The sequence below is a fragment of the Centropristis striata genome, chromosome 5 (genome assembly GCF_030273125.1).
Source record: "Centropristis striata isolate RG_2023a ecotype Rhode Island chromosome 5, C.striata_1.0, whole genome shotgun sequence".
NCBI classification, from domain to species: domain Eukaryota; kingdom Metazoa; phylum Chordata; class Actinopteri; order Perciformes; family Serranidae; genus Centropristis; species Centropristis striata.
Window position 1 is genome coordinate 40,684,078 of NC_081521.1, and position 27,172 is coordinate 40,711,249.

Consider the following 27,172-nt stretch of genomic DNA (forward strand, 5'->3'; position numbering starts at 1 on the left):
AAAGGAAATAGAAAGAAGGGTAACACTTTACAATAACCATCATTTATAGATGGTAAATAGACCATTTATAAATGGTAAACAGGTAGTTTATTAATGTTTAATCATCATTTATAAACCATATATAGACCATTTAGAATGGTGAATAGAAAATGTAATAATGTTGAACTATAATTTATAAATGCCAAATAGATTACTTTACCATAAACAAACATAATTATTAGTTTATTAATAGCTTTACACTCATTATAACATTTTTTACACCATATTAAATATGTAAATGATTTCAAAATGATTCGTATACCTTTAAGAAATTGCTTGAAAACATTTAAAGATTAAATATGAATAGAATTTTGTAAATGGTTAATAATAATTGGTTTATAAACCATCTATAAACATCACTTAGATGGTTATTGTAAAGTGTTACCGAAAGAAGTTCAAAAACAAAAAAAAGAAGACCATATTTAGTGGGCAGACGTCATTGAGGCATCCCAGGAATGTTGGGTACTGATAATAGGGATCAGCGAGTCAAGCCGTGTCTGGACCCTTTCGAAATGATGGATTAGGGGGGCTGGGACTCACCTTGTCAACAACTCTCACATAAACCTCCAGGATGTCAGAAACATGGACTGTGGCCTTGGCAGGTGCTGGAAACGCCAGACAAAGGTCGTGAACCATCACCTTCACCTCTCCTGGGTAGACGGGGGAGACCTGAGCACAGACAGCAAATCACAGCGATGATATATAACCGGCAGAATCTCGATTATCCACATTCAATGGGGCAATTTTGAGTAGTGTTGTACTTTAATCCATAATCCAGGTGTGGAATTCCTGGAAATCCACAGTGTGGGTGTATCAAAATTGTGTATGAACTAATCCCATCACAGTCCAGAAGCTTCGTACACGTTAGCAGTGGTCAAATTCAAGCATTTTTCAAGGACTTTTAAGGTCAATTTTCAAGCTTTTCCAGTATCTTACACCTGTTGTAAATTGCATGTTTTAGACCAGTAGTTCTCAACCTTTTTGAGTCACGACCCCCGATTTAACATGCATGTTGTCCACGACCCCCGCTCACTGAACACAATCTCACACGCACAGTTCAGATCACCCAAAAAAGAAACAAAATGACGAAAAAAGACACAAATTGACCAAAAAAAGACACAAAATGACCAGAAAAGACACAAAATAATCAAAAAACACACAAAATGACCAAAAAAACACACAAAATGACCAAAAAAGACACAAATTGACTAGAAAAAGACACAAAATTACCCAAAAAAGAAACAAAATTACCCAAAAAGGCACAAAATGACTAAAAAAGTCAAAATGACCAAAAAAAGGAAACAAAATGACCAAAAAAGACACAAATTGACCACAACATTTCCAAAAAAGGTCACAAAATGACCAGAAAAGACACAAAATGACAAAAAAAAAAACGCAAAATGACAAAAAAAAAAAGACATTAAGTGACCAAAAAGACTAAAACACATTAACACATGAACACTTTAACACAGTGGAGACAGAGCTGACTTCCAAAATGATTTGGCGACCCCCAGAAATCATCTCGCGACCCCAATGCGGGTCCCGACCCCAAGGTTGAGAATAGCTGTTTTAGATGAGTACTTACGTACTAAAAGTGGGAGATTTCACTGAACCATACCAGCAGCGATGGTGTTACACTTCTAGGAGGAACGGTCTTCATTTCAGATAGGCTACTCATTATTTTTTACATTGAACATGTGATTATTTATAGTCTATAGATGGATATAGTCAGATTGCAAGAGAAATACAGTAAGAATTTCAAGCATTTACAAGCACTTTATCCAAAATCAAAGCACTTTTTATACTTTTATACCCGTACCAACTCCGATTCTCACCTGAGCCGTTCCTTGAGCCTCCTGGAATACAACGTCTGCTATCCCTTTAACGCTGGTATTGACGAAAAAGTGCCCTGAACCTTCTCGCAGGGCCAAGTTAGTCTGCAAAACAAAACACAGTTAATGCTTGGCGACAGAAATGAAAATGATTATGTGACTGAAATGATTACACATTGCATGAGGATTCAGAAAAAAACATCCCAACTCGCTGTAATTTCTTTCTGACAGTCGGCTCGGCCGTGTACGAGACATGAAAGAGGACCTCTGACCACACTTTCTCTTTACAATCCTCTTACACAGGTCACTAGATGTTATTTAACCCCCACGCCTGCCAAACACCTCTTCTATATCACTGCACAGGATTAGGAGAGGGAGGCCCGCTGAGGGAAGAGAGCTATAATACTTCACTGTCCCAGAGCGATGATTATTAACGTTTCAATTCATTCAGTTACCAGTGATTAAATTAATTTCCATTCTTTGTTCTGCTTGATTAAAAGCCTAAATAATATCCATTGCAGTGGAAGTGTACTGCCTTAAGGGCATTTACTGACTTAGTGTAGCTTTATTTTGTCATGTTAGCAACTTGTGTAATTAACCCTTCAGATAATTTGCTATAAACTGAAGTAACATGCTATCAGATAATATGCCTGGTTTAAAATCCTAGCGGTTTTTCATCGTGGACAGTTATACATTTTCACTTTGAATGTGTTATTCCACCACAGCATTTTATCAATCAATCAAAACTTTTCAGACTCCAACATCCAAAAAGATATACAATCACATATAGTACATAAAACAAACAGTGAAAAAGGCGTTATATCACCTAATATTAAAAAAAAAGTGCTTATGCAAATTCAACCAAAAAGCATCTAATAAATAATAGCACCAACATTTTATACTGCATATTCATATTTATTCTGCACTGGAATTCTACTCCTAAATACATACTCCTTCTTTAGACACTTTATTTTTATTTTTACATTACATTTTATTGAATTTTATTGTATTCTTATATTTTATTGCTTGAAGTATGCCTAGGTTGTTCTTTTTATTTAATTGTGTTGTCATTGTCTCTGTGTGTAATGCTGCTGCTACACTGTAATTTCCCAGCTTGGGATAAATAAAGTATATCTATCTATCTATCTGTCTATAAAAAACAGTGCTTATACACTTCCTATAAAACACACAAATACCAGTGTTTCTACATATAGGACTGGCATTTCCCAGAAATACACCTTGGATTGGTCAACTGTATAATAAGATTATTATTATAACAAAATATTAAATACAATTTTACTTTCCATAAAATAAGCCATGGAAAGCCTGTTTAGTTTAGTTTATTATTAAGATCCCCATTAGCTGCAGCAAAGCCACAGCTATTCTTCCTGGGGTCCAACAGTATCAAATATACAGTTAAAACACAAAACATAATAAAAATAAATAAAACAAAACAAAAATTACTCACATATTAATCCATATTACACACATTTCTACATATATGTATACATCATTACAAAATCTACTAACACAATACATATGTTGTATATACACCTTCGTTCTACAGCATATACATTATAATAACACATATCTATAGAAATATACTGCATACATATAAATATACCATGTTTTCTTATTTTGATAAATACTGTTTTATTAATATTTTGAATTGCTTTATGTTAGTGGTGAGTTTGATATTTTTAGGCAGTGAATTCCACTCTTTCATACCTCTATACAGAAACGTGCGCTTGATGGCGTTAGATCTTGCTTTAGGTAATGTAAAGTTTCCTACAGCTGCATGTCTGCTGATATATTTATCACTCTCTGCACTAAAAGCAAGGTTTTTCAACAAAATAAAAGGTGCTTTTAGGACAGATATATTTCTAATAACAATTAGCAGTGAGTACAATAGTCTGTCTTTGACCAATAACCAATTAAGTTCCTTGTGCATAGAGATAATATTTGTCCTGTAGTCACACTTTAGTATTGTGCGGGCAGCTCTATTCTGTATACATTGTAATTTATTTAACATGTCTCCAGTGGCATTCGACCAAACTGCCTGTGTGTCCATCAGTGTTTATACTTGCAGGGGTAAAGAGATAATCCGGTGATGTCACTTACCCGCACATCTGGGTGGTTGTAAATGGTAACTGTGTCAGGAGAAACCTTCACATCTTCAACCAACAGCAGCTCCAGAGTGGCTGAGACTGGGGTCAAAGGGTCATACTGTGCAGGAGAAGAAAATAATTAGTGTTAATGTAACAAATGTGACCACTATACCGACATAGAATACAATATGCTGGTAATGGGTGATTGTAAAGGAAAAAGGAGGTAAGTTGCAAGGTTATAATAGTTTTGGATTTTTCATTAGTTTTAGTTTTAATTTCGTTGTCAATTTTTGTTTTCAAATTCAGTTAGTTTTAGTTAGTTTTAAGAGTGAGTTCATTAGTTTTAATTCGTTTTTATTTTTTGGAAAATGCTTAGTTTTAGTTTAGTTTTTATTAGTTTTAGTGTTAGTTTTAGTTTTTTTTGTAATGGGGTATTTGTTGGGTCCAGATTCAATAAGGTCACAATAAATGTTTCCTTTGTTTCCTTTGTCTGATCCATCTCAGCTCCAATAAGTTTATTAAGTCATAAAACCAGATGGATTATATAGATTTAATATCAACCAAAAGAATTACGTATGAAAAAAGTTGACAAAGACAAAAACTAAGAACATTTTCACTATAATTTCAGTTAGTTTTAGTTAGTTTTGTAACCACAAAATACAGTTTCAGTTAGTTATCGTTTTTTTAAAAACTCTTGTTTTTATTTTTATTTCAGTTAACGAAAATGTTTTTTCAATTCTAGTTTTTGTAATTTTGTTAATTTTCGTTAACTATAATAACCTTGGTAAGTTGCAGGAACAGAACAACAGATCAAGACTAAAAGCTTAATTATCATGTGTAGGTGCATGTTTATTGGAAAACAGCATCACTGAAATCTGCCTTCTGACTCCAAACAGCAAATTTATTTCAATGCAAAACAATTCCACCGCAATCAGATCAGTATTTTGTTAAAAAGAAGACTAAATAGAAGACTTTAAAATCTAAAATGATGAAGGGTTACAATGAAATTTGATTGAATTTGATTTTTCAGTTTAAGGTATCATGTGTTTTGTAACAATGTGAATTACTCAGTTAATGTAATGTATATAATGTAATGTATAAGCATGTAGATAGTACAGGAGAGGCAAAAATAAGCCTTTAGTGGGGCTTCAGCCTGGTCCTTTTTCGGTTGCTGTCTGATGAATTCTTTTGTAAAAAACATGATTTTATTTTGCTGTCTTTGTTTTGTTTGTTTTTGTTGTTTTTTGTAACCGAAATAAAGCATTCAAAGCATTCATTCATTCAAAAAAGATCTCACTGGGAGACAAACTTTCACAGAAGAACGGGAAAAACATTTCTACAGTTATTTGAATTTGAATTGCATTCTCCTGCTTCTGCTTTCTAGAGGAAGTTAAAAACTGTTTTTGACATGTTTCAGTGGTTGCGTCACTTACTGGACTGGGAACTTTAGCTGCTGCGAGATGTAAAACCTGGTAACCCAGAGCTGTCGCCGTGATGGAAGCAATGCCTGTTTGATGATGGACAAGAACGGTCTGTCGTCCTGCCCCGGACAAAAAAAAAACACAGTAATTACACAAACAATACTCCAAAGTATTTCCCATTACTAATCTATAGAAACAGACTGCAAAGACACAACAAAAATGTATTCCCAGTAATTTCCTGTCTGCCTCCACTGCCTCAGAATTAAAAGCTGCCAGAGCTTTCTCTCCTGCCTTTGCCTCATTACTTTCCAAATGTCTAAACAAAAGAGTTTAAGTTAAGCCGACAACCCACTCCTTCTTGAAAACAACTAGGGACATTTTAAGGCAAGTCACAATGCTTGAGGCCCCGTTCACATGATGACGGTCTGAACAGAAGACACTAAAGTGGCGTCTCGTCTTCACTTTTTATTCCTCGTTCAGACGAGCGTTTTCAGGAGGAAATCTGCTGCATACGGTGACGCAAAAGTGTGTGAAATGTGATTGTATGCAGCCAGGCGGCATCACTTAAAGCCATAAGAGCATCTTTGGGCATGCAGAAGTTTTCACGCCACACATTTTCATCAGCTACTCCTTTCACGAAGTTCTCCACCATCACTAGATCTCCCAGGTCTCCTCCAAAGCCGTCTGACTGGTTTTTGGCCATTTTGCATCTTTTTGTGGTCAATTTGTGTCTTTTCTTTGGTTATTTTGCATCTTTTTCGGTCATTTAGTGTCTTTTTTGCTCATTTTGTGTCTCTTTTTTTGCTTATTTTGCGACCTTTGTGGTCAATTTTTGTCTTTGGCCATTTTGTGTATTTTTTTGGTCATTTTGTGTCTTTTTCCGTTATTTTGTGTCTTTTTTTGGGCTATTTTGCATTTTTTTTTGTCCATTTGTGTCTGTTTGTGGTCAATTTGTGTCTTTTTTTTGTCATTTTGTGTCCATTACTGACTCCTTCCACAAAGTTCTCCACCATCACTAGATCTCCCAGGTCTCGTTCACAGCCGTCTGGCTCCTCCCACCAATCGCTGCATCCAGAATGTGATGGAGGTAATTCCAGATCCTTCTCTGTTCACTAATACTATCTGTACATATCCTGGACATTTGGTGGAAAGACTCCTGTAAGTTTATTAGAGCTGCCAGAGCAGCTTGAAGGTCCCACCATGGAAATAATCCCACGTTTCTTTATTTCCTGTCCTGGAGCATGTATGTGACGTAAACACATACGTGACGTGAGCAGATCAGATCAGAGTTTTGTGTCTTGTCAGTGTAGACGACACGCTACGGAGGAGAGGATCTAACTTTTACACTTTGGAGGGTGGTTTCAGATTTTTGCGTCTTTAAGCCCCCAAAACGCCGTCACCGTCTAAACGAAAGGCACTTCACATAAAATATTTTGTCGTTTTCACCCGTGTGAATGGGGCCTTACCGTGAAGTTTCATTTGTTTGTTGCCATCCTGGAACAGCTGGAGCTCCATGGGCCATGTGGGCTCAATGCTGGCCAGACTCTCCATGGTCGACTCCCACAAGATGCTCAGAGAGCTGAAGTTGTCGAACTTCCTTCCTTGTTGATCAAAAGCAGCCAAGTCCAAAATGGGATTTCGGTAATTTGAAACAGGGACCTGGAAAAAAGGTAGCCAGATGCCTCTTTTTATTACTAATAATAATAAAATAATAATACATTTTATTTGGAAGGCGCCTTTCTTGGCACTCAAGGACACCGTACAAAATAGAAAAGAAACAACAATAAAATACACTAAATTAAGAACAATACAATGGGCAATTGTCATCACAGGGAATAGGCAGTTTTAAACAGATGTGTTTTGAGTTGTAATTTGAAATGGGGGAGTGAGTCAATATTTCCGAGTTGGGGTGGTAATGACAGGGTTTGTACACATTTTCAATGGTCAAATTCAAGCACTTTTTAAGGACTTTCAAGGTCCATTTTCAAGCTTTTCCAGGACCTTTCAACGGTTGTGAATGGCATGTTTTAGATGAGTACTTTGATACTAAAAGGGGTAATTTTACTTAACCATACCACCAGCAATGGTATTACACTTTTAACAACTAAAAGTTGTTTGCTAATCTCATAAAACATACTGGTATTGGAATCTAGGGGCTAGGAGCAAAAGTAAGCTAAAAAAAAATCATCAACCGGCAAAGAAACATCTCAAAAACAAGAAGACGCAGGCGGAGCGGTCTTCATTTCAGATAGGCTATAGCAGTAGTTCTCAACCTTTTTGAGTCGCGACCCCGATTTTAACATGCATGTTGTCCGCGACCCCCGCTCACTGAACACAATCTCAAACAAAAAAGACACAAATTGACTACAAAATGATAAAAAAAGACACAAAATGACCAAAAAAAGACACAAAATTACCAAAAAAGAAACAAAATTACCAAAAAAAAAACACAAAATGACTAAAAAAAGACACAAAATGACCAAAAAAGGCACAAATTGACCACAAATTGATCGAAAAAGACACAAAATGACCAAAAAAAGACACAAATTGACCACAAAATGATCGAAAAAGACACAAAATGACTAAAAAAGACACAAAATGACCAAAAAAGGCACAAATTGACCACAAAATGATCAAAAAAAGACACAAAATGACCAAAAAAAGACACAAATTGACCACAAAATGATCGAAAAAAGACACAAAATGATCAAAAAAGGACACAAAATGACCAAAAAAAGACATTAAGTGACCAAAAACACTAAAACACATGAACACTTTAACACAGTGGAGACAGCTGACTTCCAAAATGATTTGGCGACCCCCAGAAATCATCTCGCGACCCCAATTGGGGTCCCGACCCCAAGGTTGAGAACAGCTGGGCTATAGGCTATTCAGTTTATATATATTTTTGCATTTAGAATTCGGTTATCTATAGTCAGATTGAAAGAGAAATACAGTAAGAATTTCAAGCATTTACAAGCACTTAATCCAAAATCCAAGAGCGGAGGCGATTGATGTTTGGTAGGTGGAAGTTGGCAGAGCAGATAATGTTATTGATAATGTTAATGTAATGTTATTGATATGGGATTGAAAGTACTGCCAAGGATGACAGCCAGACTCTTAACCTGGGGGAGGAGTTGTCAATATTGAGGGAAAAGCTGTCGGTTTTGGATATAGTGGATTTGGTGCCAATGAGGAGAACCTCTGTTTTATTACTGTTTAATTTAAGGAAGTTTAAGGTGAACCAGGTTCTTATTTCAGAGATGCAATCGGTGAGGGAGGACGAGGGTTTTAGTGTAACTACAGGTGCATCTCAACAAATTAGAATATCATAGAAAGTTTATTTATGTCAGTAATTCAATTAAAAAAGTGGAAATAACACACTATATAGGTTCACAAACGGAGTGAAACATTCCATGTCTTAATTTACTTAATTTCTTCTAATTATAATGATTATAGCTTTCATTTAATGAAGACCTAAAATCCAGTGTCTCAAAAAAATTGAATATTTCAAAAGACCAATTATAAAAAGTATGTTTAATATGGAAATGTTGGCCTCTGAAACGTATTTCCATCTATATGACTCAATACTTGGTTGGGGCTGGAAATGGACTTTTCCATGATATTTTTAATTTATTAAGATGCACCTGAAAAAAGTGTATGTTTTCAAAGAAAAATGGCATAAAAGAGATTTGATTTTAGAGCTCTCAATGCAAAACAAATCCCAGGATTTAAACAGTAAATGCATACATACCACTTGTTTGTTCTGCTGCAGCAGTGGGCAGGTCAGGTCCAGCTGGGGGCTGGTGTAGACCGGGGCCAGTGTGAGGCGGGACGGAGGGGCACATACAAACTTGACAACTGCCGGCTCCACAGCAGGGAATGGATTAGTTACAGTGGCTTTGTTTCCCACCATCACCTCCAACACCTGAACAATAGTGAGATATGAATACACTGCAAAAAAAGCCAACTTGTATTTTTTTGGCCTAAAACAGTGATTGAAGTTGGTAAAACTTGGAAATATAAATTATTGACATTTAGGGCAATAATGTAAGTTAGCACAACAAAGGAAGCCAGTTGTCTGCTCAAAAACAAGTTGGTGAGTTGTTGTTACTTATATCTTTAAGTTGGGGTTCACAACAAGGGACAATAGTTCTGATAACTCTTATTTCTTTGTTGGGAAATGCAGGAAAGGGGTGAAATTCGGTCATTAGCGAAAGCTAGCGGCTAACTGATGCTAGCGGCTAACTGATGCTAGCGGCGCTGCTTGTTACAGCTACAAGAGTAGCCATTAGCGTATCAATGCTAGCTCAAAATTGTGGTCGCAAGTGTTGTTGTGATGGCTGTATTTGTATTTAATTGTTTATGTTAACTGTGTTTAAATGTTGTAACTTGTCACTTTTTACGCTGCTTTCTTGGCCAGGTCTCTTTTGGAAGAGATTTTTTTTAAATCTCAACAAGACTTTTACCTGGTTAAATAAAGGATATACACTACCGGTCAAAAGTTTTAGAACACCCCAATTTTTCCAGTTTTTTATTGAAATTCAAGCAGTTCAAGTCAAATGAACAGCTTGAAAGGGTACAAAGGTAAGTGGTGAACTGCCAGAGGTAAATAAAAAAAGGTAAGCTTAACCAAAACTGGAAAATAATGTACATTTCAGAATTATACAAGTAGGCCTTTTTCAGGGAACAAAAAATGGGTTAACAACTTAACTCTATGGAGTCTTGGGCTATTTTGTCCATTTTTTAATTCTTTTCATATCTTTTTTTGTCATTTTGTGTCTTTTTTTTAATCCTTAAGTCCAACATAAAATGTGATTTTGAATCTTTTTTTACTTTCAAAACACTATCATGCTCAATAAAGAATTTTAAATGTTGCAAATGTGCATTAATTTCAGAGTACACTGAGACAGTAAACTGCATAATTTTCAATTAAATTCTGGAAAAGTTGGAGTGTTCTAAAACTTTTGACCAGTAGTGTATATATATACACACACACACACACACACACACACTCTGGCACCTTAAAAGGTACGATTTCAAGCCATTATTCTCAAGGTACAAGAAACAAGTTGTGCAATGTAAGCATACAATTCTTGAAGTGTAAATAGTGAAACATTTCAGCAGATAGGTCCCACCTGCTCTCCCAGGGCCCTGCAGGAGGCTCTGACCCAGTGCTGGTTGTAGTTGTGGGATGAGGGACTGGTCAGAGTGAGGCTCACACTGGACTCATCCTCAGCGCTCAAGTGGCAAAAGAACTTTGAGGGCTCTAAAACCCAAGGCCGAGGCCCGCCCTCAAACAACATGTCTTTAGAAGATCCCAGAGTCACCACGGCAACAGATACAGGGTCAATCGCCTGCAAAAACAACAACATTTTATCGTGAAACGTTACAGCAGGACAAAAATCAGAAAGCTTTTACAAATGTCTACATATTTGGGGGAACAATTAAGTAATAAACAGAGAAAGTAGGTGTGCAAAATATCATAGAGGGACATTTCTAAAAGAAATATATCTCAAATGAAAAATGAAAGCAGGTATTTATGCAGAGAACAGTATATCTATCAGCTGGGCCTTTCTAGTGTTAAGAGAAACTAAGCTGTGGAAATGTTAAGCTCAAATCCAGCGTATTTCACAGCAAAGGAACAAAATTAGGTCAACCTTTAGCTGCCAGGGCAAAACAAGTGAAGAAACATCACAAAAATGTCTGCAATATTTTGAAGAATACTACTCAATCCCACGATTAAAGAAATACATGACCTAAAAAGTGGTGCATCAAAGAGCATGTTACTCCACTGATAACTGGGATGTAATATGCAGGAAGAACCAAAGCTGTCAGTGGTTCAGGTCTGACAAAATGCTTCATGATAGGAGACTTGGTCACCTCATCAGAATACATGTCATCCTGTTAAATTAAGTACTGGGAGTGATTTTGTTGCCGTGCAGTCCGAGAGCCTGGGTGCAGAAAACAAATGAGAGCAACGAGTGTATAATGCATAATTAAAATGCACAGAGGAAACCCAGGAGGAGAAAATTTGAAACACTTGCTGATCATCGCAAATCTGCATTGACTGCAAGGAGACACAGTGTGTATGAACGTGCACGTGTGTGTGTGAACGTGCACGTGTGTGTGTGTGTGTGTGCATGAGTGAGTTTGTTCCTTTCGAAGACAAAAGCTAATTGGTGCTTTGAGGAGAGTTGAAAGAAAAAAAGCAAATCACAACAAAGACTTCAGGTAAAGTTCAAGATAATTACACCCTGCAGATGCCTCGTAGCATTCAAAAAGAAGTATCCTATTAAATAAACAACTTAATATTACCCAGGAGGAAATTAGTTCTGGAGGGCCTTTGGAAATATCCATTAAGAGGCTGAAAGGAAACATCTCAAAGTTCATGACAAGCGGAACCCAAGAAGGACTTTGGACCAAGGTTATTATAGTTAATGAAAACTAACGGAATAACAAAAACTAGAATTGAAAAAACATTTTTGTTAACTGAAATAAAAATAAAAACGATAATTAACTGAAACTGTATTTTGTGGTTACAAAACTAACTAAAACTAACTGAAATTATAGTGAAAATATCCTTTGTTTTCGTCTTTGTCAACTTTTTTCATACGTAATTCTTTTGGTTGATATTAAATCTATTTAATCCATCTGGTTTTATGACTTAGTAAATTTATTGGGGCTGAGATGGATCAGACAGAGGAAATAAAGGAAATTTATAATACTAATATTATACAATACTATATTATTACTATATTATACTATATACTATATTACTATATTATGCATGGATAATTATGCATGGATTATACTATATTATTATTATTAGTAATAATAATAATTAGTAATAATATATATAATTATTAATAATATATATTATATATATTATATATTATATATATAATAATAATATATATAATTATTAATAATAATAATATTATTATTATTATACTAATAATATTACTAGTAATAATATTAGTAATAATAATAATTAATAATACTATATATAATATATAATAATATCTATAATATATAATAATATACATATAATTAATAATAATAATATTATTATTATTATTACTAATACTATTATTATTATTATTATAATACAATACTAATATTGTGACCTTATTGAATCTGGCACCTAACAAATACCCCATTACAAAAAAAAACCTAAAACTAACACTAAAACTAATAAAAACTAAACTAAAACCAAGCATTTTCAAAAAATAAAAACTAATTAAAACTAATGAACTCACTCTGAAAACTAACTAAAACTAACTGAATTTGAAAACAAAAACTGACAACGAAATTAAAACTAAAACTAATGAAAAATCCAAAACTATTATAACCTTGCTACCAACTTTTTTAACTTCTTAAATGTCCTTGTTCTATTCTGTGTTTTTTTCTATTGTTGTTTTTATTTATGCTACCTCAGTATTTTATTCTATTGTATTTTATTGTACTTGAATACCGGACTGCTGTGACAACCGAATTTCCCTTCGGGGATGAATAAAGTAAGTAAGTAAGTAAGTCAGTAAGTAAGTCAGTAAGTAAGTCAGTAAGTAAGTAAGTAAGTCAGTAAGTAAGTCAGTAAGTCAGTAAGTAAGTAAGTAAGTCAGTAAGTAAGTCAGTAAGTAAGTCAGTAAGTAAGTAAGTAAGTCAGTAAGTAAGTCAGTAAGTAAGTAAGTAAGTAAGTCAGTAAGTCAGTAAGTAAGTAAGTAAGTCAGTAAGTAAGTAAGTAAGTCAGTAAGTAAGTAAGTCAGTAAGTAAGTAAGTCAGTAAGTAAGTCAGTAAGTCAGTAAGTAAGTCAGTAAGTAAGTCAGTAAGTCAGTAAGTAAGTCAGTAAGTAAGTAAGTCAGTAAGTAAGTAAGTCAGTAAGTCAGTAAGTAAGTCAGTAAGTAAGTAAGTAAGTAAGTCAGTAAGTAAGTAAGTAAGTAAGTAAGTCAGTAAGTAAGTAAGTCAGTAAGTAAGTCAGTAAGTCAGTAAGTAAGTCAGTCAGTAAGTAAGTAAGTAAGTCAGTAAGTAAGTCAGTAAGTCAGTAAGTAAGTCAGTAAGTAAGTAAGTAAGTAAGTCAGTAAGTAAGTCAGTAAGTCAGTAAGTAAGTAAGTCAGTAAGTAAGTCAGTAAGTAAGTAAGTAAGTAAGTCAGTAAGTAAGTCAGTAAGTCAGTAAGTAAGTCAGTAAGTAAGTCAGTAAGTAAGTCAGTAAGTAAGTCAGTAAGTCAGTAAGTGATCTATCTATCTCTATCTCTCTATCTATCTATCTATCTATCTATCTATCTATCTATCCATGACAAGCGTAACCCAGGAAGGACTTTGGACTCACTCTGAGAGGAAGATAGGCAGCGATGGTGATCTTGGCGCTGAGGTGAACGTTGCCGTGGGTGTAGCTGACGGTCAGGATGGTGTAGCCGGGGGCCAGGGCCTTGGCTCTCACCCCGCTGCAGTGCTCCTGGCCTGGAGCTAGCCTCCCTGGACAATGAGGGTCGGAGGAAGCCAAAGAGTAAGCAAGAATGCAATATGACAATGTACAAATAGCTACAATTGTTCCACTAGGTGTACTCATTTATCTTCCCATTTTAAACCACAATGGAGTACAGAAAGGTCTTATTATTATTATTTGTCCCAGACTCTCTTCTGATTAATAATACAACATTCCAAAATGAAAAACTGTAAATCTTGAGAACAGAGAAAGACATTCTGAAAGCCATAAAAACAGAGTGTTTCCAGTATTTGGGTGGCTGATGCAGATTTGTCTACCTTAAGTTATTTTTGTATTCAATGATTCTATAATTCTTGTGTAACGTACATTTCAGAATTATACAAGTAGGCCTTTTTCAGGGAACAAGAAATGGGTTAACAACTTAACTCTATGGAGTCTTGGGCTGTTTTGTCCATTTTTGAATTATTTTCATGTCTTTGTAAGTCATTTTGTGTCTTTTTTTGGTCATTTTGTGTCTTTTTTTGGTCATTTTGTGTCTTTTTTTAGTCATTTTGTGTCTTTTTTTGGTCATTTTGTGTCTTTCTTTGGTCATTTTGTGTCTTTTAGTCATTTTGTGTCTTTTGGTGTCTTTTTTTGTCATTTTGTGTCTTTTTTTGGTCATTTTGTGTCTTTTAGTCATTTTGTGTCTTTTGGTGTCTTTGTAAGTCATTTAGTGTCTTTTTTTAGTCATTTTGTGTCTTTTTTGTCATTTTGTGTCTTTTTTTGGTCATTTTGTGTCTTTTGGTGTCTTTTTTGTCATTTTGTGTCTTTTTTTAGTCATTTTGTGTCTTTTGGTGTCTTTTTTTGTCATTTTGTGTCTTTTTTTGGTCATTTTGTGTCTTTTGGTGTCTTTTTTTGGTCATTTTGTGTCTTTTTTTAGTCCTTTAGTCCAACATAAAATGTGATTTTGAATCTTTTTTTTACTTTCAAAACTCTATCATGCTCAATAAAGAATTTTAAATGTAATTTCAGAGTACACTGAGACATTAAACTGCAGAGAAAGACATTCTGAAAGCCATAAAAACTGGAGTGTTTCCAGTATTTGGGTGGCTGATGCAGATTTGTCTACCTTAAGTTATTTTTGTATTCAATGATTCTATAATTCTTCCTTCCATACTGTGGAGCTGCAGTTAAAAAGGTGTGAATTGATTAAAACGTTTCCTGCATTTGTGCTTTAATGGATTTTTAAAAAGGCAGTACGAATTCAGCCAGTGAATACCTGTGGGGTGGACATGGAGGTGGTGCCAAGTTATAAGTATCTAGGTGTTTACCTGGATAATAAGTTGGTCAGACTGGTCTAAAGAGCTGGTTCTGTGGTTGGAGCCAGGTTGGACACACTGGGGGAGGTGGTGGAGAGATGACCTGTCAAGATGTTCAAGGCCATCCTAAAATATCCAGATCATCTGCTACTGGTCGACCGATACGGGTTTTTTAACGCTGATGCCGATACCGATTATTTTGACATCAGTCTTAACCGATCTCCGATATGTGTTTTTTGGGGCCGAATCTTGAAGCCGATATTGCCTTTTCTCCCTCCATTAACATGATAACAATTACAGAATGATACCAAATGTTACACAAGTCTCAATTAAAACAAAAAAAGAAACATTTATTAACAAAACAAACATTCTTCTGCTTGATCTTCCTTTCCTTTATGCATGTTGTGATAGGCCTCGAGGTGGTGGCGCCTCAGATGATCCACATATTTGATGTGTTTTTCTTTTTTTCGGTATCAGCAGCAGCTCACCAGAGAATGGAGGTGTTGCACCGAGCCTGGAGGTGTTGCACCGAGCCTGGAGGTGTTGCACACAGCCTTGCCTGGTGTTGGCTCAGTGAAATGGCCTAATTGATCGGCGAATGCACGCACGTATTGGCCGATGCTGATACAAGTAAAAAACGCAAATATCGGCCCGATACATCGGTAGACCGATGTTTTGATCTACCTCTATCATGCGCTACACAAAACCTTTATGGGCCAAAAAAACAGCAGCTCTCTCTCCGTTGCAGGACGGAGAGATTCAAAAGATCCTTCACTCCTACAGCCATCAGACTGTCTCATTCTAACAGAGATTCTACCAGACTAACTGCATTTCCCCTTGGGGATAAATAAAGTAATTTTGATTTGATTCGATTGATTGATTTAAGTTTTTATTGCAGTTATTACTGTAACAACCACAATGAATACAAAGGGAGCCTCTCCTACACAACACACTGGACTGAACACAGCTGTAAGCCAGGAAGAAGACTGCACATTTTAAGGAAGCGAGCAACGTAATTACTCTGCTCATGTCAGTCCAAAACACATGCATGTTCACTCCAGCGCTGCTAAATAAAACTCTCGCGATACACTTTCATGCCCATCTCTGGTTCAACCAGCCCTTTGCTGGCCGAGAGTCATGATCAGTCATAACTCACACTGATTAACTCTAAACAAGAGAAAGACTGAATGTGTCCTATGAAAGCGCATCCATCGGTTGGTGCAGGGGTGGGCAATTAATTTCCCCAAGGGGCCACATGACCAATACCACGAAGGTCACAGGGGCCGGACCAAAACTCTGAACTAAATTCTGCTCAATATTAATGTAATCACTTTATAAAATACAGTAAATTATCTGGTTTTGAGCTGCTACTGATAGGAATACATGTTATGATGAGACTGTTAATGTGGAGTAAATCAAATATAGCAGTAAAAAGTAGTAAATACTCCAATCACTATATCACTATTCCATTTATTTTAAACACAACTGTAAATGACCTTTAGCAAGGTTCATATTTATGTTTTTGTATTATATAGCTTGTTTTTCATGTTTGTACATTTTCAAGGTGTTTCACAATGTTGTGATGCTTTTATTTTGAAAAGGTGCCGTCCAGTGTAAAACGGGTGCTTTAATTTTGAAAGGTAGTGACAGGAAATAACAGGTGGAACGGTTAAATTAAAAAACGAACGGTAAATAATAACGAGTGCGTAGTAATTCATATTAAGTTGATATAAAGTATAATAAAGGCTTCTATAGTGGCTGACTGACAGGACACAAGGTTTGTTAAAGTTTATTTTCTTCTGTCATATATATTAGTGGCTATATTTGTTGTCTTAACTATAGTAAAAGTGCTTGTTAGCTCTAGCGCTAATGATAATGTTTGCTATTGTTTTTCAAAATAAAAGCACTGCGGTTATATTGATTTCTAATTTCTGGGTAACCTCACGCCCAGTGCCCACGCCAAGGTTAGTGACTGACTGAATCCTACCATGGGAGTCTATGAGTGAATTCAGCCACAATATGTGAGAACAGTAGAGCAGCTGCTACACATCACAATATTGTGTTCATTTGGTTGAGAATTTGTTGCACCACAATATGACCCAAACCAAGGTTATTAATCGTTTTGGATATTCATTAGTTTTGGTTTTTATTTGTTGTCAATTTTTGTTTTCAAGTTCAGTTAGATGTTAGTTTTTTTTTTTTTTTAAATGCACAGTTTTAGTTTAGTTTTTAATAATTTCTAGTGTTTTAGTTCTTCTGTCATGGGGTTTTTTGTTGGGGGCTAGATTCAAAAAGGTCACAATAAATTTAGCCTTTATTTCCTTTGCTTTATCCATCTTCAACGTGCAATATATTTATTAGCGAAGGACATTTTCACATTAATCTTAGTTTTTTTTTAAACTCTAGTTTTAAACATTAAGGAAAATATTTTTTCTAGTTTTCCTTATTTCGCTAGTTTTTATGTACCTATAATAACCTTGAGTCAAACTTACCATCTAGTAGTTGGAAGACGCCGTGGTTCTCCTCCTCAACCTGCAGGTCAAAGTGGGAGCAGTCGCTCAACATGACCCGCTCTGTCTCCACCTCCTCCAGGAGGCCGAAGATCCTGAGTGGCAGCTCCAGGAGGAGGCCCACCCTGGCCTCCACCGGGCAAGGAGCAAAGTCCATGGCCACAGGCTCCACAACATACACCTGAAGGAAAACGGGATTAAAAAGGCATAAAAGAAGAAGAAACTTTCTCATGAAACGTTTGTCATCTCCAATTTGCACCCTTTGCTCAGATGGACTTCTAGGCTCATATATACATGTATACTGGGAATGCAAGGATGTGAAGCTTTTTTGGGGTGAGGTTTGTTCTACTTTATCTAATGCAGTAGTTCTCAACCTTTTTGAGTCGCGACCCCCAATTTAACATGCATGTTGTCCGTGACCCCCGCTCACTGAACACAATCTCACACGCACAGTTCAGATCACCCAAAAAAGAAACAAAATGACCAAAAAAGACACGAATGGACCACAAAATGATAAAAAAAGACACAAATTGAGCAAAGAAAAGACACAAATTAACCAAAAAAGACACAAAATGACCAAAAAAGACACAAAATGTCAAAAAAAGAAACAAAATGACCAGAAAAGACACAAATTGACCACAAAATGATCAAAAAAAGACACAAAATGACCTAAAAGGACACAAAATGGCCAAAAAAAGACACAAAATGACTAAAAAAAGACACAAAATGACTTACAAAGACATGAAAAGAATTCAAAAATGGACAAAATAGCCCAAGACTCTATAGAGTTAAGTTGTTAACCCATTTCTTGTTCCCTGAAAAAGGCCTACTTGTATAATTCTGAAATGTACATTATTTTCCAGTTTTGGTTAAGCTTACCTTTTTTTATTTACCTCTGGCAGTTCACCACTTACCTTTGGACCCTTTCAAGCTGTTCATTTGACTTGAACTGCTTGAATTTCAATAAAAAACTGGAAAAATTGGGGTGTTCTAAAACTTTTGACCGGTAGTGTACCTTTTAATTTTATCGGACTGCTGTACTTGTTCTGTCTTTAAAAGCAATAAAAAAGTTGTTCACAAAAAAAAAAAGGCATAAAAGAGTGTTAGATTGAGGGCTGGGAATGATGGAAACGGGGCGATTTAAGCTATTAGACCGCAATGTACTTTTACGGCCGTACAGCTAAGTTAGATAATTACATGTTTTATGTTTTTGATGATTAATAATAATGCACTTCAGATATAATTTATTATCTGTTGTGTTTTAAATTAGCTTCAATGACCTCCTCAGGTTTATTAAATACTGCCATTAGATCTGATAAATTACAGCCCTTCATAAAAATGAAAGATAGAAGCAGAGCAATCATCTTTGGTATTAACCTTACAGCGACATGTAAAATTGAAATTTTTATTGAAGATGTCTACAGTTTAAGCTCTTGTGAATTTTAACACTGGAATTGTTTCACTGTAAAAGAAAGTGAATAAACAGATTTTGCTTTCACCTACACTACCGGTCAAAAGTTTTAGAACACCCCAATTTTTCCAGTTTTTCATTGAAATTCAAGCAGTTCAAGTCAAATGAACAGCTTGAAAGGGTACAAAGGTAAGTGGTGAACTGCCAGAGGTAAATAAAAAAAGGTAAGCTTAACCAAAACTGGAAAATAATGTACATTTCAGAATTATACAAGTAGGCCTTTTTCAGGGAACAAGAAATGGGTTAACAACTGAACTCTATGGAGTCTTGGGCTATTTTGTCCATTTTTGAATTATTTTCATGTCTTTGTAAGTCATTTTATGTCTTTTTTTGGTCATTTTGTGTCTTTTTTTGGTCATTTTGTGTCTTTTTTTTAGTCATTTTGTGTCTTTTTGTGTCTTTTTTGGTCATTTCGTCTTTTTTTGGTCATTTTGTGTCTTTTTTTAGTCATTTTGTGTCTTTTTTTAGTCATTTTGTGTCTTTTTGTGTCTTTTTTGGTCATTTTGTGTCTTTTTTGGTCATTTTGTTTCTTTTTTTAGTCATTTTGTGTCTTTTTTTGGTCATTTTGTGTCTTTTTTTAGTAATTTTGTGTCTTTTGGTGTCTTTTATTGTCATTTTGTGTCTTTTTTTGGTCATTTTGTTTCTTTTTTTAGTCATTTTGTGTCTTTTTTTTAATCTTTAACTCCAATATAAAATGTGATTTTGAATCATAAAAAAAAAATGGGGTAAGGGTCCAAAGGTAAGTGGTGAACTGCCAGAGGTAAATAAAAAAAGGTAAGCTTAACCAAAACTGAAAAATAATGTACATTTCAGAATTATACAAGTAGGCCTTTTTCAGGGAACAAGAAATGGGTTAACAACTTAACTCTATGGAGTCTTGGGCTATTTTGTCCATTTTTTAATTCTTTTCATGTCTTTGTAAGTCATTTTGTGTCTTTTTTTAGTCATTTTGTGTCTTTTTTTGGTCATTTTGTGTTTTTTGGTGTCTTTTTTGTCATTTTGTGTCTTTTTTTGGTCATTTTGTGTCTTTTTTTAGTCCTTTAGTCCAACATAAAATGTGATTTTGAATCTTTTTTTAACTTTCAAAACACTATCATGCTCAATAAAGAATTTTAAATGTTGCCAATGTGCATTAACTTCAGAGTACACTGAGACATTAAACTGCATAATTTTCAATTCAATTCTGGAAAAGTTGGTGTGTTCTAAAACTTTTGACCGGTAGTGTATGTATAAAACCAAATGATGCCAAACAAGTAAGTACAGTTTGTGAAAAATCTGCATCATGAGTGAAGGCTTTACTCTGAAGTAATCAGCAGCAGCTACTTTGGGAACAAAACGGATTAGGAGCACTTTAAGTGCCAAAATCTTTTAAGAACTCTGAAAATGTGGGTTAAAGCTTGGCAAAATCAAAGTTAAAGCCTGTTCTGGTTTGATCATTGATTGGCAGTGGACTGACAACAAGACTATCACACAAATGCCATCACACAAACAGGTAAAGATTGCTGGTTGCTCATTAGTGCATGTAAGTATATGTGCCCTGACAGCATGAAACTAGTGAGACGAGCACATATAAAAACACCAGACATATGTTAAAAGAGCTGTGAGAATAAGAAAAACAGTTTTCATGGCTTTTGAAAGGAAGAAAAACACCTGATAAAAGCTTAAGTTGCAACAATATGCAAATCAAAGCATATAGTTTATGTCTTTTCTTAAAAAACAACAACATATACACTACCGGTCAAAAGTTTTAGAACACACCAACTTTTCCAGAATTGAATTGAAAATGATGCAGTTTAATGTCTCAGTATACTCTGAAATTAATGCACATTTGCAACATTTAAAATTCTTTATTGAGCATGATAGTGTTTTGAAAATAAAAAAAGATTCAAAATCACATTTTATGTTGAACTAAAGGACTAAAAAAAGACACAAAATGACCAAAAAAAGACACAAAATGACAAAAAAAGACACCAAATGACCAAAAAAAAGACACAAAATGACAAAAAAAAGACCAAAAGACACAAAATGACTAAAAAAAGACACAAAATTACCAAAAAAAGACACAAAATTGCAAAAAAAAGACACAAAATTACAAAAAAAGACACCAAATGACCAAAAAAAAGACACAAAATGACAAAAAAAAGACCAAAAGACACAAAATGACTAAAAAAAGACACAAAATTACCAAAAAAAAGACACAAAATGACAAAAAAGAGACACAAAATTACAAAAAAAGACACCAAAAGACACAAAATGACTTACAAAGACATGAAAAGAATTCAAAAATGGACAAAATAGCCCAAGACTCCATAGAGTTAAGTTGTTAACCCATTTCCTGTTCCCTGAAAAAGGCCTACTTGTATAATTCTGAAATGTACATTATTTTTCAGTTTTGGTTAAGCTTACCTTTTTTTATTTACCTCTGGCAGTTCACCACTTACCTTTGGACCCTTTCAAGCTGTTCATTTGACTTGAACTGCTTGAATTTCAATAAAAAACTGGAAAAATTGGGGTGTTCTAAAACTTTTGACCGGTAGTGTAAAACACCAGACATATGTTAAAAGAGTTGTGAGAATAAGAAAAACAGTTTTCATGGCTTTTGAACGGAAGAAAAAACACCTGATAAAAGCTTAAGTTGCAACAATATGCACATCAAAGCATATAGTTTTAGCAAAAAATTAATAAACTCAAGTCTTAATCGCCTTAAATCCCTTGGACATATTTTAATAGTAATGACTTTGAGAGTTTGACTGTCCACGCTTCAAGTGTAATCCTAATTATTTATTAGTGGATTGTGTAAATTAGGATTTAAAATATTATACAATTTACTGCTACTTTGACATAAGCACTCAAAGAAAGGGGAAATGCTGTATGTTAAGGTGCTGAAGTGAAACTGGATAATTGTGTTTCCTGAAAATTAGACATCTCCTATAAGAACTATAAATCTATAACTGCCATGTTAGTATTATTAGTTAGTATTAGTGTTTTAAAATGTGACAGAGGTTTGGGGTAATACTTATAAATGTACAATACAATCTCTATCAATACTGCAGAAACGAGCCATAAGAATAATTCATAATACGGGTTATAGAGACCAGATAAATCAATTTTGGTAACACTTTATAATAACCAACTAAGTAATGTTTATAGATGGTTTATAAACTAATTATTAACCATTTATAAAGTGCAATACATATTTAATCTTTATATGTTTTCAACCAATTTTTTAAAGGTAAATTAATAATTTCAAAATCATTAACATACTTAATATGGTGTTAAAATGTTAAAATGGGTGCAACTAAAACTATAATTTAACTATTAATTTTAGTTTAATTGTTTGTTAATGGTAAAGTAACTATAAATTTACATGAATAAACCATCTATTTGTCATTTAAAAATGATTTAGTTAGTTAAACATTTATAAATTATGTATTTACCATTCTAAATGGCCGATATATGGTTTATAAATGATGATTAAACATTAATAAACTATCTGTTTACCATTTATAAATGATGGTTATTGTAAAGTGTTACCTTAATTCATTTTTCTTAAAATAAAAAACTTTAAAATTCACTGACCTGGTTCATTTCCAAACAGCACAAATCATGTACAAAGCAATAAACAATCCTCAAAACTTCCTGGAAATATTCAAAAATTATTTATTTTAACAGAGTTGGTGGTTATAATCTGAGGGGTGAATTCAATTTAAAACATCAGCGGGCAGTACAAACACATGGTTTTCACCAGGTACAGGGCTTTAACAACCGGCTGTTTTCATAAACGTATTTTTTTATTTAATCTATTTATTTTCTATTTTTTTGTAAATATGTATTATGTAAATATGTACACTACCGGTCAAAAGTTTTAGAACACCCCAATTTTTCCAGTTTTTTATTGAAATTCAAGCAGTTCAAGTCAAATGAACAGCTTGAAAGGGTCCAAAGGTAAGTGGTGAACTGCCAGAGGTAAATAAAAAAAGGTAAGCTTAACCAAAACTGAAAAATAATGTACATTTCAGAATTATACAAGTAGGCCTTTTTCAGGGAACAAGAAATGGGTTAACAACTTAACTCTATGGAGTCTTGGGCTATTTTGTCCATTTTTGAATTCTTTTCATGTCTTTGTAAGTCATTTTGTGTCTTTTTTTGGTCATTTTGTGTCTTTTGTCATTTTGTGTCTTTTTTTTGTCATTTTGTGTCATTTTTGTCATTTTGTGTCTTTTTTTTGGTCATTTTGTTTCCCTTTTTTCATTTTGTGTCTTTTTTGTCATTTTGTGTCTTTTTTTAATCATTTTGTGTCTTTTTTTAGTCCTTAAGTCCAACATAAAATGTGATTTTGAATCTTTTTTTTACTTTCAAAACACTATCATGCTCAATAAAAAATGTTTAAATGTTGCAAATGTGCATTAATTTCAGAGTACACTGAGACATTAAACTGCATCATTTTCAATTTAAATTCTGGAAAAGTTGGTGTGTTCTAAAACTTTTGACCAGTAGTGTATGTTTAGGGGAAAACATGTTCATTGAGTAGTGGAGAAGGTTTAAATAAGCATATTATGCTTCATCCTGCTCCTTTTCGGACATGTTGCGTTCACATTATAGCTTTTGTTTTGACTATTTCCATTTTTGTTTTGATTATTCTCATTGGATTTGTTTGTTTTTCAGTTTACTTTGTTGCGTTACTTGCACATGTTCGAAATAAAAAAGCTGAACTGAAGTGAACTTACCTTCATCTGGCCAAAATGCAGCGAGTTGCGTAGATCATGAGCATAAACTACACTGATGCCAATGTCACTGACTGTTGTCATCACTCCCTTCACAGTCACTGTGGCCACAGCTGTGTTGGAGGAAGACCAGCTGAAGTTTCCACTCCCTCCTGTCGCCTGTCAAAAGCACCAGGAAACCGGAGTCATCACATGCCCCAGAATGAATCTCTCAGTGGTAAAATGACAAAAACTTTCATGGAAAAATGCCCGACTGCCCGAAAGTGCAAACATTTTGGAAAAATGTCAAAGAAGAACTGGAAATTTTTTTTATCTCTTTGTTATTTTTATTAGATGTGTTTCCTGACCACCTGTTTACCACAGAACAATGTTATATATTACACATTTTGTTGATGATTGCAAGAAAAATTATTACTATAAATTGGATGAAGAAAGACCCCCCTATGATCACTCAGTGGTTACAGAAAGTAAAACATGTCTACATGATGGAATATATGACCAATTACAGCTAAAAGTACCTGTTTTTATGAGAAGGTGGGCCCCAGTTACAGACTATATTGCTTAAGACTCTTATACACTATTATTATCTAAATTAGCCCTTTTTATTTATTTATTTATTTATTTATTATTACTATTTTTTTCTTTTTTTTGGAATACAGAACCAGATAAAATATGTGTAATACCCTTTACAGTGCTATTTGTGTGACAGATGAAACCCAATCTCAAGATGTTTTGATTTGTTTTCCTTTGTGATGTTAATTGTCTGTAAATGTGCATAAAGGCAATAAAGTTAAAAAAATATATATATATGAATACGGAGGAACTGTGGCATGGTCGGCGACCATACTCATATATTTTGGGACTGCCCGAAAGTACAAACATTTTGGAAAAATGTCAAAGAAGAACTGGAAAAAAATTTGGCAGTGGAACATCCAATGGACTCTTTGTTATTTTTATTAGATGCGTTTCCTGACCACCTGTTTACCACAGAACAATGTTATATATTACACATTTTGTTGATGATTGCAAGAAAAATTATTACTATAAATTGGATGAAGAAAGACCCCCCCATGATCACTCAGTGGTTACAGAAAGTAAAACATGTCTACTTGATGGAATATATGACCAATTACAGCTAAAAGTACCTGTTTTTATGAGAAGGTGGACCCCAGTTACAGACTATATTGCTTAAGACTCTTATACACTATTATTATCTAAATTAGCCCTTTTTATTACTTTTTTATTATTATTATTTTTATTTTATTATTATTTTTTATTTTATTTTATTATTTTTATTATTATTATTATTTTTTTTTTTTATTATTTTTTTTTTTATTATTACTATTTTTTTTTTTTTTTTGGAATACAGAACCAGATAAAATATGTGTAATAATATATAAATGTGCATAAAGGCAATAAAGTTAAAAAAATATATATATATGAATACGAGTAAAAACTAAAAAAAACAAACCAAAAAGCTGTCATATACACAACGCTTCTGCCCAATGACAGATCAGACACAGAGCTTTTTTATTCAGAAAATGAATAATTACCTTTATGGTGTACTGATAAGCTCCAACCTTGGGCTGCCATGGAAATGTCAGAATAGCTGGACTTAGAACTATAGGGTTATAGATCTCTACATCCTGTTCATTGTGGACTGGGTTGACGAGTGCGTGGACGTTTCCAGTCTGAAACGGAGCAGAGGACACAGGAAATGATCACATTCTTTCTGCTGAGGTGGAAGAAAGAGGCAGACGGTAAATGCAATGTGCCTCCAGCTGAAATACAGACTGAAAAGGGTCAAAGTTAATCCATGGGTGAAATGTACTCTAAAAATGTGGAAAACTATCATAAAAGAATATAAATTAGAAGGCAATATTATGTTTCTTAACCCATTGAGGCCTGAAAAATCGCTGGGTGATTTTAAAATAAGCCTCTAATTTCTGGAAATTCTGGAAAAATTCTGGGAAAAAAAGTGTGAACTCTTCTACTAAATAATAGATTTTTCAGCCTCTGTAGCAGATAGAAATGAAATTCAAAAAGTATTTGAGAGCTTATACAAATACTATAAAACGACGTATCCGCTTTCCAGGCTTCAATGGGTTAAATGGGTTGCATATGACTCAGACTTCATTCCTAACCAACTGGACAGTAGATTTAAGGACTGGACACTTTATTAATTAACAGCTTTATGGAAGGTAATGAAAGGAGGAACAATGCTCAGTTTTGATTCACTCAAAGAGAAATACCTTCTGGGAAAACAGGATTTTTATCCGCATCTACAAATGCGGCATTATGTTAATATAAAGATGAAAAATGTGTTGGAGATAAATGTAAACTTGATAGAAATGTTTAGGAAAGCGTATAATTCTGATGTAAATGGGAGAATAATTTCATGTGCGTACAAAATGCTGTCAAATCTTAAAACACATTCAACTTTATACTTTAGGCAAAAATGGGAACAGGAAGGTATTCCAAAGACAAGGAGATGAGGTAATGCCACCTGCACCTAGGGGGCAGATATCAACTGAATAAATCATAAATAAAATGACGTTTGGAACAGCCCCTAGGAGGAGAAAACTAAAGAATCAACAATTTTTATTGGTGTAAAGTTCATAATGAATATTCATGATGGGGTGGACAATGTGTGTGAAAATTCTCTATAAAACCTCATGTAAGTTTCATTTCGAGTTTAGAGAGCTTATGGACTGCACCTTGTGTGTATTAAATTTGTTCTCTCCACTTTTTAATCGATAATAAAGTGCAGTAAACTGCTTGAAGATTTTTGAGACCTGTTAGAGAGTTTTTTTGAGCTGTTTTCCAACTGGGCTTTTGAATAACTGTTAAAGACCGAGAAGTAATTTTTTCCAATTGGTCTCCTTTAAAGACTGATTTATGAGCTATTTGACCTACAACTTGGGACCAGCAATTACACGACACCAGCATGCAAACCACTTCCACATTTTTTGGGACTGCCCTGTCATCAAAGACTACTGGAAGGGGATACACAATGCCCTACAAGACATTTTCAAAGATGTTCTGCCTTTAGAATCCAAAACTATGTACTTTGGGAATGTACCTAAGACCTGGATGAAAAAGGACAAATACTTATTGAACATTCTGTTGGTTGCAGCTAAAAAGGCTTTAACCAGGAAGTGGTTAATGCAGGAGAGCCCAACTCTAAATGGATGGATGGACATCACAATGGACATTTACAAAATGGAAAAGATAACAGCATTTGTCAATCATAAAACAGAGCAATTTACTTCATACTTTAAAAAAGTGGATTCACTTTGTAATGCCCCAAAGGCCTGATTTTG

The 27,172-nt window shown here is 34.3% G+C and overlaps 1 protein-coding gene across 2 annotated transcripts in view; it reads right to left on the reverse strand.

Moving 5' to 3' along the window:
- The window catches only part of nup210 (nucleoporin 210), an 83,747-nt gene that overhangs the window by 37,210 nt on the left and 19,365 nt on the right, over positions 1–27,172 (reverse strand). For both annotated transcript variants that reach the window (XM_059333875.1, XM_059333874.1), the window contains exons 11-21: positions 25,403–25,540; positions 23,853–24,008; positions 17,637–17,835; positions 13,730–13,875; positions 10,539–10,757; positions 9,155–9,328; positions 6,867–7,059; positions 5,413–5,519; positions 3,993–4,097; positions 1,875–1,976; positions 580–708 (exon numbers count right to left, since the gene is read on the reverse strand). In XM_059333875.1, the coding sequence (XP_059189858.1) occupies positions 580–708; positions 1,875–1,976; positions 3,993–4,097; positions 5,413–5,519; positions 6,867–7,059; positions 9,155–9,328; positions 10,539–10,757; positions 13,730–13,875; positions 17,637–17,835; positions 23,853–24,008; positions 25,403–25,540 (1,668 nt within the window). The remainder of the gene's footprint in view (positions 1–579; positions 709–1,874; positions 1,977–3,992; positions 4,098–5,412; positions 5,520–6,866; positions 7,060–9,154; positions 9,329–10,538; positions 10,758–13,729; positions 13,876–17,636; positions 17,836–23,852; positions 24,009–25,402; positions 25,541–27,172) is intronic.